This window comes from Calidris pugnax, unplaced genomic scaffold (genome assembly GCF_001431845.1).
Source record: "Calidris pugnax isolate Ruff unplaced genomic scaffold, ASM143184v1 scaffold20, whole genome shotgun sequence".
Lineage (NCBI taxonomy): Eukaryota > Metazoa > Chordata > Aves > Charadriiformes > Scolopacidae > Calidris > Calidris pugnax.
Window position 1 is genome coordinate 20,649,064 of NW_015094510.1, and position 12,303 is coordinate 20,661,366.

At 34.4% G+C, this 12,303-nt stretch overlaps 1 protein-coding gene across 9 annotated transcripts in view; it reads right to left on the reverse strand.

The window, feature by feature from the left end:
* NBEA (neurobeachin) overlaps positions 1–12,303 on the reverse strand; it is a 506,029-nt gene that overhangs the window by 407,427 nt on the left and 86,299 nt on the right. For all 9 annotated transcript variants that reach the window (XM_014965903.1, XM_014965897.1, XM_014965904.1 and 6 more), the window contains exons 2-4: positions 7,723–7,954; positions 1,433–1,533; positions 1,082–1,177 (exon numbers count right to left, since the gene is read on the reverse strand). In XM_014965903.1, the coding sequence (XP_014821389.1) occupies positions 1,082–1,177; positions 1,433–1,533; positions 7,723–7,954 (429 nt within the window). The remainder of the gene's footprint in view (positions 1–1,081; positions 1,178–1,432; positions 1,534–7,722; positions 7,955–12,303) is intronic.

Genomic DNA, 12,303 nt, shown 5'->3' on the forward strand with positions numbered 1-12,303 from the left:
AATTTAGCAGAAGCAAATAAAATTCTCTTTTTCAAAACTCAGTAATTAATTCCTTACACAATCTGCCCCATGTGTTTTGCTGACACATCTGTTTTGTGCAGCTGAATATCAAACAATATCAGGGAAGTCATCTAGCCAAAAATAACCCAGGTGAAAAACAGTGATTTTCAGCCAGTTTATTTCCCTGATGGCAGTCTACCACACCAACAGCTGTATTCACAAAGAAGAGGAGGTGGTGGTTTATGTTTGAAAAAATATCTATCTGTGCTATTGAGGAAATACAAGTAGAATAGCTCAAGTGAAGCTCCTACCACCCTTTATGCACTGGCACGAAAAGACAGGGATCCTAGGACTGTTTCCCCTTAAAAGATTCCAAGTTCTACCATGAGCATATGCTATTCCACACCGAAATGGAACTGAACCTCAAATCCGGATTTCTCATCTTTAAGCATTTGCATTTACTGTTGTAATAACTGTATTTGTATATCTGTATACAATATTTGAATTTATTTGTAGGTTTTTCTGAATGTGCATGCAGTGAATAGAACAGAGAATATCCACTTGAGAGGGTTTAGAAAGAAATACAATTTCATCACTGTAAGTTATTTCAAAAAGTAAATCCAAAAGACCAAATTTTAATTCACTGCCTTGAGGGAAAGGAAACAGCTGATGGAGTTCAGAAAAAAAAGAAAAAGATAATAAAATTTGTGACTAACCTGTCACTTTAAATTGTGATGACACGCACAGGCTCATACCTATATTTTCCTCAAGCTTCTTATTTATATAATATCAACTACATTATTCAAATAAAATAATACTGTTCTTTGGAATCTTCAGTTTTCACTTTTATGATCATTTCCCCAGACAAGAATCAACTATTTTACATTCCAAACTCACAAGTGCAACTTCTCAGCACTACAACTACCTTGGCAAATCTATGAAAGGCAAGGTCTATGCTACTCAAGCATGTACTTCCACTCTTGTTTTCTGCTCGAGAATTTCCAAAAACAAGTGATAGGAAATGCAAATGAGGGATAATTTATTTGTTCCTCAAGTTGTAGTATTTTGGTTGAAAACTTACTGCAGCACTACAGCCTGGGAAGTTGAAAAAGGTATCAGGCCCATGTCTCTGTGGCATCTGATTAAGAACTGATAACAGTTTAACTGCATGTCTTGGCTGTGAAAACAAGAAAATTGCACAAAAGTCAATACAATTGTTTTCGTACTCTCTAGGCTACAATGGAAACTGGACAGTTTTCAAACAACACAGCAAATTAACTCTAAAATAGTTAGCAAAGATACTTCATAAATATATGCTCAATCAACATGAAAAAAAGAATAAAATTCAAGTTTATATGTCCCAGGAGACAATTTATGTTAACTTCAGGCTCTAATGGAATGACACTTAATGCTTTATCTGATCACAGCTTACCCAGATTCCATTTTCGCCTCGAAGCATGCTGAACAAAAGCTTCAACTCTTTGACAGTGATGCTGTAGCTGGCAAGAACCCCCAACATATCAACTAGAAGATCTTCAAAGGAAAATAAAGTTATTCTGAACTCTGAGTTTCATTGTTTTGACAAAAAAGCTGAAAAAGTTAATACCTTTAAAAGTAAGTGTATTCACAAATTCTAAAAATCAAACTAAGTTGCCTAAAATATTTTACAAAGGATTTCATATTCTCACTGTTTTAGTAATTTAAAAAATAATAATTACATATGCAGTTTCAGATTTTGCATCAGACTTTGAAAAAGTTCTACTAAATCTATTAAAATTATGAAGAATTAATTCTTCCCATTTCATAACAATCATCATACATTATGACCTTCTTGCTTTCTCCTTTCTGCTGGGTATTTTTGGTATAAGGGTTTCTTCATTCCTCTGACATCAGTATTGTTCAAAAATTTCTGATCTAAAAGATGATTGACATTTTTCTTTAACTTAAGCACAGCACACTATACTGAGGATGTGTATGGTTCCCACAGTTTTGCTACATTGATAACGTTTCCAATTTTTACCAGAATGAAAAGCCCGGAAAAACAACCAAGCAAACAAAAAACCGCCAAAAATCCTCAAAAAAAAATATCATAGTGAGATAACAACTAAAGACCATAATAAAAAGAAGTGATCAGATTGCTAACAAATCTATGTAATGCAGCTTTCATTAAAACATCTCAAAACCCATAAACATTTAAAGTAATACCATTACATAGACTGCCTTTCAGAGAATATCAAGTTTAAAATTAGTACTAGTACTTGGATCTTCATTTTAAAACACAGAATTTCATTTTAGGGATTTGTTAGCTTGTGGGATGCTGGATGTTGCCTTATACTCCACACTTTCTTCTGGAATAAAACACACTACTAAGAATTACTACTTTCTCTAGCAGGAGGAAAACCAATTTGCTTATATTCACAGATGTGGCATAAGAAACTTAATTCAGAAATCAAGCAGTGAAATACGGAGTTTCCAAAACAATAAAGCTATGACAATAGAATAGGCATTTACAAACTTTTTCAATCTGCTCAACAATCAGAAAATTCCCCCCATAAAACTTGTAGAAGACATGAATATATCTTCTTTGCAGGACTACATGCTCTCCTTGTTCTTTAGTGAAAGGATAACTCTTACAGGTGCTGACAAATACTAATCAATACAAGGGCATTTCACATTGATATTTTGTTTTAAAACAAATTTTCTCTCTGCAAAGAATGAAGTATCATTTAATTGACAGGAGACATAGTAAGCTGCTCAGTGAGTAAAACTGCATATCAGGAAAGGCAAAAGAAAAAAAACAGTGTAGCTTGCAGACATTTTCACTGTAATATCTGAATATATTCCTAACGTTCAAGACTTTTTCCCCCTTGTTCTTTAAAGGAACAGCTTATTTAAAGTTAGTGCCACATTATATTTGTGACAGGATTTCTAAAGGGAAAGCAAAATAAGGTAAGAAAACTGAAACCCCTTGTCTTTTACAATGGTGAATTCTATGACTCAGCTCCTCCTCTAGTACCTACAAACATCTGCCCCCTTCACTGTACAGTCTCCAGCCTACAATGTGAAGCTGGCAGCAACTGCACATATTCTACGTGATCAGAAACTGGGAACGGTAACACACTGAAAACTCAGAAATGGCAATCAGCACAAGCGAACACTAATCTTTTGCTGAGAATATCTCAACTCTTACTTTGTAGTCTTAGCTTGCTTTATAAGATCAAGCTACTTCAAATTTTGCTTCCTTTACAGAGAAAAATTGTTGTGTAGAAGAAATGTTGCTTGGTGACAATTAGGACATCACTAAAAAAAAATAATAATCTTCTAACACAGATGACAGAAGTGTAAACTAAGACAGCCAAGCACAGAGACGATTGGCAGGTTTTTAAAATTACTGAACGTGTGCTGCTTTGTTTCATTCTTATAGCCCTGCACTACCTCATGGCACAGAAAATTTCTTATTTTTACTGAAGATTTTGATAACCCACAGGCATTAGAAATACATATTTATAAATAATGAATAAAACATTGATGGAGAGAAATAAATATAAGCTCCCTAACAATGTAACTCTAGGTAAAACAAAGACCTGAAAAATTGAAGCCCAGTAGGTAACAAGTAAACATAAAGCAGAGAACATATGTGGAAGTCAAAGCACTTTATGCTAATCAGAAATATTGCTGTAAACACCTCTAAGGAAGGTTTGTTTCTTGTTTCAATATATAACAAGATTTAAAAGGAACTGTACTCCATTACATAACTTTATTCATATTTATTAATCCACTCATCTATAATTGAACAAAGGTCACAAATCATACCACAATGGGATTTATTTAATGTTTACTTCAATTTTTTTAATAAGATCACATATATAACTGGTATCTATGATCTCATTTCAGAAACAAGATTGTGTAAAATAATACTAAATCCAGAAGGAGAAACCAGGCACGGTTTCTCATTTTTAATGCATTTCTGAAATGCAGTGAACGCAACAGATTTTATTTCTGTTAATGGCACCTCCTGACAATTTTCATACTAAGCAGTCTGTATATGATCTATAAATCAACCAGAACCCTTAAGGGAATCCTTAAATCAGTCGTTTAATATGAAAATACAACGGTAAAAGAGCCTGCCTGTCTTTCAAGTAACAATGAGCATATATCAAAATGAATGGTATGGCATTAACTTTAAAAGACACATTAAACAGCATTGGAAATCCAACATCAGGAAAATTACCCTCATGCCTCCTTAACCTTTTAATAACAGATAGACAAAAAATTGTGAATTTTAACTCTGTTGGTGAAGTAAATTAATTTCTACAGGTTGGGCAGTCGAGTATGTGATAATTTTGCAGTTTTTCTTATGGAACCAGTTGGAGAAATGCTCGTTAACAGCCCATTAATGACAGAGCAGTGGAAGCCTAACATTTTTGCTTAAAAGCTAGGAACTGTTTTGGTGCTTAAGAATGCAGTTCCAGCAATTTTAGAACAATTACCTACAGCATCACAACAGAACTGCGGGAAATAAAACGGGGCTCAAGGGAGACATACCCACTGTCTGTACGAGTTCAGTCTACTCTCTCACCCACCGTTCAGATTTCTCTGAAGGTGCTACAGACACACTATCCCAAAGAGCCCCTCAGAGCAGATGATATGCTCCACTACTCATCACCTGCAAATACAGAACTCTAAAAAGTGAATCCCTCAAGGAAGATCCTGTCCAGCTGTTAAAAAAAAAAAATAGTGCCAATTGCCTATGCAAGTATTTTAATATAATATTTTTCCCCTTAACCATTGATAAAATGGCTGACCATCTCCTATCTTAATAGAACAGATTATCACAGTACAAAGATGACTTCTGGCAGGTGATGCTTCTGGAAAGCAAATTTGGAATACAAGTGGCAATGATCCCATTTGGATTGCAGTTGAGACTTTCACAGTGATTAAGCTTGAATATGCAAAATCTTAAGAAGTGAGATACTTAAAGTGCTCAGAAGCCTCATGAATCTGACAGCATTCCTCTAAACAGACAGACAAGTTCTTCTCACTGCCAAAGACTGTGTATATGTTTATTTGGTGTTGTCTTACTTTCATAAAACCAGAGAAGAGTGGCTTCAGACTCAGACTGGTCCTGCAAGCGTGCTGTCAGAACATAAAACAGATATTATGCCTGTCTTGTCTATTTAAGCCTTATCTAGGTCTAATCACAGCATTTCACAAACGAACAAGTGAGATGACCTAAAACCAAACAAACAACTCCCAAAATAAACAAATTAAAAACCAGAAAATCTGTACCCTTTACAGGTGATAAAAGCCAATTGCAAAACATTGGGCTGACAGTGTACTGGCAACTGTTTTGGGAAGAAAGTGGTACTAACTTCCTAGGAGTAAGCACAAACACAGCTCTTGTTCAAAACACCCTCCCTGAATGCTAAAAATCATTTTGACACAGAATTTCTTACATTATTCTCTAGGTTTGGAAAGTCCATAGAAATATTTGGGGCAAAGCAGTTCTATATTTAACTCATGTCAGTTACAACCTCAACACCTACATAGCAAATTAGGCAACACAGACACTGCATTAGTTGTCACTGATTTTGCCATCAAGCACCTATCATTGAATTAGTTATGACATGACCATATTTATTACTTCTGACTTACTACCAACAGTGTTGCCATTTATAAAAGGGTAGTGAAGTGCTGGAAGAAATCACGGCATAAAAACAAAATGATGAATTTTGTTGCTTCCAGCTAATTGTCAGAAAAATTCTCAAAAACCCCACATTCTCATCTATTTACAGTTATCAGAGAAAGACCCTACAAAGTGTGATTCCATTAAACTCCTGCTTATAATCTATAGAAGACTACTTCAATAATTTGACACACATTGCAGAGCTAAAATTACACCAGAATTCCAATTTTTAGTTTTGTTTTTTAAATTAAGTATGTGCTCTCTTCATCCATGTAAGTCTACAGTAGAGTAAGCTTACTGGCGTCTTTTTTCTGCAGATCTCTTTCTGAAGTACTGTGTGACCACTCTCAGAAAAAGAGTAATGGGGTAGAGGCTCCACTAATTTTTTATTAATGTACTAGCCCAGCTTATATTAATAGCTGTAAATTCAGAGTGATTTTTCAATTTCCAAATGCTCCTAGAAGCCAGGTCCTATACTCTTGATTTCTGACTTCTACAATTAGCAAAACATTTTCAGAAGTTTCTCTCTAATGGGGACAACATTACAGATATATATGCCACATACAGATACTATTCAGGAGAGCTCAAATTGACAAATTTTATTGGTATGATTACTGATGTAAGCACATTATTTCCATGACTGAAAACATGAAAAACTTCAAGATAGAAATGTTTGTTTTCATCAACTAATGTCTTGTATTTAATGTGGAGTAAAACAACATCATTGCCCTTATACTATTCTGACACGTTTACAAGTCCTGTCAAGAAAACCCCAAACATTGGGTTGTGAATCTATTTATCTGTTATACTTCAATCTGAATCTGGCAGTACAATAGTATAACACCTCTGGTTTCAGCATTTACATATACATTTCTAATCAACAAAATGTTTGCTAAGACTCGCCTTGAAATATAGAATGTAGCTTTTTCGAATACTTAACATTACAAACACCATTGCACTGAAAAAAAAAAGCCAAGGACAAAACTATTCCTGAATAATCCAGTTTTCTTGCTGCTGTTATCTTCCTCTTGTTTCTGGTCTGGAATCCTTGCTGGTTTACAGTTCCACAAAGCCTACATACATGTCAGGAGTCAGATCATAAACTAAAATCTTAGAATTATGGAAGACAAACCTCAATCTTTCAATAATGCCTCATGATTTAAGTACCCTACTATCAGTTGCAAACTATATCAAAATTACAAACTACTTTCACACTGAGTTGAAAGAAACTGCTTGGCTCAAGTTTCCCCCCAAGAAAAATAAATAGATAGATAGTAATCATACGTATCTCTCAGCTGCCATATTTAAATGTCATAACCTGCTCCTCTAACCAATTCAAGATTACAACTTACACCCTACTACTGAAAGGATGCAGTATGAAATATTAAATTTCTTCAAAAGTACTCTGAAAACCTTAGCTGTGCAACAACTTCATAATTTATTTTCAGTAAGTGAATGAAGTATGCTATTTTTTTAATGCTGTAAAAAAATATAGGATGTTAAAAACCACATCTATAAAAACCAAAGAGATATTACAGGGAGCACAGGTATACATTATGAAGTGACTGTTTGTTTAATATAATCCAAATGTCCAGCATTCTAAGTTATGATTAATTTCTGATGTGCTGCCAGTTGTACGATATGTTTAAAGTGGATCATAATAACAATTCTAACAACTGAATAATTCAAAACGATCAATGCACTTAAAATCCCAAAGTGTTACCTTGACAGTTAAGAAGTCTAACATATACTGTCTTATTTCTGTTCAAAATTGCTTTTTTTTGTCACTAAAATAACATCATCTTCTCAGATAAACTAACAGGTAGTTACTTTAAACAATGTATCTACTATTTTAAGCTAAGAATATATTTTTGTAATTTTTCCAAAATTGATAAAAAAGTACTTCTGACTCAACAGCAGTACTAACCAAAATACCACATTAAGTAAAAACCAAGCCATCTCAAACCCTTCCATAATCACAAAATGTTGATAGTTCAAGAATGCAATAATTATTTTTATCAGTTAGTTGTTTATACCTGCAATCATGTCGTCCACAGTACTCATCTTCAGCAGTACCTGTTCAATTAAGCCAACTTCCGTACTAGTCTGTAAATTGCGGACACTTTTACGTAGAATGGCTGTGAACATACTCCAGATTTCTGCTTGGCACGTTACATCACAGTGCTCCAAAAGCTCTGACATGCACGTAATGCTCTCTGCATCCTGGATTATAAAGTTCATCTCTAGATCAAATTCGCCACCAACCAGCTACAAAAGAAAACAAGAACAGCATTATAGTCTGAAATACATAGTTTAGTATCTTTCAACCAATACTGAATATTTTTTCCAGGATGAGAGAGGTAATTTTGACAGGGAAACTCACAGCTATGATCCGTAAGACAGCAAATTAACAATCATGCTATGCAAAACACAGATTGTACAAAATATATGTATCATAAAATATTACCATCAATTTTGACATAGTGCTGAATACAGCACTTTCATCAAATAAAATCAACATATATGTGAAATAGTCTTTCCTATAAATTAATTGAAATGGTAGTCTAGACCAGAGAGATATGGTACAGAAACTGCAGAACCTGGAAAGGTCAAAGGCAATTGAAGCTTTCCTAAAGTCCTCTGAAAAGAAATTTGCCTACTCAGAAATAAAAAAGACACTGAAAATAACTTGGCTATGTTTTCTCCTGATATAAACCAACATTTTCCTTAGTTACATGTTTGCAAGACCTTACTGCCCTTTCCATTGTACCACCAAAATAGTCATGCTGTCAAGTTCAGAAAAAGAATCTGTGATCTGCTCTGCACCACAGCAGACACAGAAAACTCACTTAATTATACCACAGATCAATTCACCATGTGGCCAAGGAAACCTACTGCTGGTGCAAGGGAGAGGAACTAGTACCCAGATGAAAAGTGATTTAACAGCAGCCACTGATGAAATCACAGCCTGACTTCTATCTACCCAGACACTTGCAAAGTACTAGCCAATGTCCTGAGTTCCAATTAAATAGCACAACCGCCAGGCACGTTTTAGGAGGGAGACAAAAAAAACCACAACCACACAACAAAAAAACCCCCACAAAACCAAAAACAATTTGCAAAAGATATAATCAACACCAAGTATATTTAAGGGATGGAATCCACCAAGCTCAATTAGTCCTTGAGTAACCTAAAAAAGATGAACTCAAACACCTTACTGAACAGAATATGAAACTTAGTTTTAAAAAAATAATAAAAATAATCCTCTCTTAATGGCAGGAACATCTTTCTAATTTGGAAGGAAACAAAGCCTGACTCATGCATCGTACTTGATTGTAGTATACCCTTGAAAAATACTGAAAGCACCAATATTAAATTTCAGAAACTGCAAATATATTACCTTACTCAGAAAGGCAAAGAACAGAATAAATTAATTCTAAAATAATTTTAAGACATTCTTTTATATTTGTTTCAGGAAGTTACAGAATTGAAAGTGCAATAATATGTCTTAAAGATATCCAAAGAATTCATCTCTTACAAGTGCATAATTTAGACAGTCACTTTTAATATAAAGCTATTTCATAGCCTATGGTAGCAGTTGGTATTATCTTTAAATTAAACTCCAAACGAGACGCAAGCAGAATTACTAACCAAACTTTTTTTGGTGGCCAAACCTATCCAAATAGTCAAAGTCTTCTTTCAGATACAATCTTCACACCTAACTAATACAGCTAAGCAAGGACTACCTTTGGCTTCTACTCTGATTAAAAAATGTTATCCACTTACAAATTACTCTTTTTCTCTATCAATTAACTGCTAATAATCAATTTATAATTTTCGAACATAAAAGCTTCTAATACACTAAATATATAAACTGACTACCTCCTTAGTTCTCCTGACATATTTAATTACATTCAAATAAAACTATTATCCTAATTATGATTAGTATTTTAGTTTCCAACTTGTGACTGCAGATCACACATTTGCATATTTGGTAAACACATAATGTGGGGCAAGGGCAGGCAAAAAACTGATCAAAATTAGGAGCACAGTATTTCTATGGTCATTCTTTAGAATGATCAAATAATTTTACAGAGGAAAACACTACACTTCTAGAAACCCAGGTGGAGTTTCTGTTTCTGAAAACAGCAGTAATTGGTGCACACTTCACCAGCAATCTGGGTTGTTTTTTCAGCTCTCTCTCCACTTGGAGAAGCCTCTCTGAGATTATGTTAAAAACACACAGAAGTAAAACAGGCACCTGTAGAAGACAATCAATTGAACTCTCCTGAAGCTTATTCTAAGCTGAAATGTCTACTTCTCTGTCTTTTCATGCAGGAAACTGAGGATGAGAAATCACATTTGTGGAGTCCCCATACACTTGAAAGCTGTCTGGACATAGACCTGGACAACTGGCTCTAGTCAGTCCCAGTTGTACAGGAGGGTTGGATCAGAGAACCTCCAGAGATCCCTTCCAACCTCAACAATTGTATGATAATATTTAGATATGCAACTTTCAGACACCAAATGTAGGTGAAATGAATCCCACCATTCTTTTTTCAATAACAAATGGACCTAAAAACAAGGAAAAAAACTAATAATACCTCAGTTGGACTGCAGAGATTCAATACAGACTGATCCCCCTTTTCTCAAACACTATTAATTGTAAAATTAACAAATCAACACAGAATGATTAAAACAGACTAAAATAATTCAAACTGTATTTGCTTGCTAATGTAAATTAATATTCTAATACATAAAATTTAAAACAGACTGAAACAGAGTGATCAGTTCGAAGTGACGGGACTAAGAATTATTAAAACCAAGCTGCCTGTATATATATAAAAGATTTCATCCAATCAGCATCAAAAATACATGGGATGCTAATAAGATTCGTTTTATGGAGAATCTTCTACTGGGCTATGGACTACCCAGTGGTTACTACAGTTTTTATTTTTTCATTTGGCAGCAGGAAATTTATAGTCCATCAGAGTGACTGCTTGTTTCATCAAAGAAAACATTAAAATGTAACTAACTTGCCCTTAACTGCAGTTTAAGCATATTTTAGCCACTAACAATGAACATAATTATCATTAAAATCAACTTCCTCAATAAAGGAAACAAATTAGTGAACTAATTAACAGTGGTGGCAAAAATTTCAGAAGGTGAGAGGAGGGTTACTTTTTTAAAGTAGCTATCCTAAAAATCAACATAAATTAAAATATTAACAGTCATGATAAAAAAAAGTCTCAGAAGACAAGAAAAATCTAAAGAAAAATGAAGTGATTATACAGAAATAAATGCATGGTTAAACTGTGTTTGAAAATAATATAAAGTAACCAGCTCTGCTTTAAAATGTGAAAAGTAAAATATAATTCAACCACGAAAGAATATTCACTATAATAAGAATAATAAAACATCCTCTAACAACAGTTCTATACCAGCATTTCCCAAGCAAAAGACAGTAGGTAAAGAGAAATAACCAGTCAGTCTTCACAACAGAGGGAGGTTATCAGTGGAGAACCACAGCGATAATGAGCTGGTAACAAGTGCAGATACAAATGGAAGGACAAAGCTTGCTGAAGAGCCAAAAATCATTAAATGTAGTTAAAAACCACCAACTGCTGAGAGCCGCAAAGATTTTTCTGATATCAAGTGGCCAGGCAACAACATACAAGAAGAGTTCAAAATCAGTAAATGCAAAGTAATACCACATTATTATAGTTTTATCTATATGTACAAACTGACAGGCTATCAACTCTATTTTCAGCCAGAAAAGAAATCTTGGGAGTCCCTGTGGGTACTACTTCAAATAACTATGCCCCATTAAAAACTGTCATCAGGCAACTGTAAAAACTCATCATGAACTTACAACTTTGTAACTTGGGTACAATACTGGGTGCAATACCACACACAAAAAAGTTAAATCACACTGCCATAAAGTAACTTATTTTTAATATAACATGTGGAAGAGTTCTGTAGTAAGACAAATTTCAGCTAGAGTACTACATGAACACTAAGATAACAATCCTTACAGGAGCCTGTATACCATAGCATAAATCAGTGCTCTTTCCATATCACAGATCTCAAATACAATCTTTTTTCTTAAGTAAAACACTCAGTCTTCATTTACATTCTTCAAGTGAACATTTAATATTCAGTAAAGACCATCTTTCACTGTGATTAAGTATCTTGAATTATTGCTTGTACTTTGTCAAGCTCATGTATCACCTTGCAACTACTCTGCATCATTCACAGCACAGCTATAAGAAACGAAGAAGCAAACTTATGTTCAAATCATGGTTCCAAGTCAGATGAATATGGCCAACAAACATAACTCCTCCTGAAGATGTACTGAACTGGCAGTTATAAGCAAATTAGGCTATCCTCCCTATCCTGAGGTTGTTTACAGTGACAGGTTGACACTCCTTGCAAATTGCTCCAAGAATCTTAAACTACACCAGCATCCTCAAAAGCAGCTGCACTGCTCGGAATCTCTAGGTTTTTTAATACTGTGGCCATTCCTCAGTAAGCTTCTGCCATTTATTATGCTATGCATTAAAAGCGTTTCTTCTTAAACTGCAGTATCTGTGCAGAACTTACGCTGATCCTTTTGA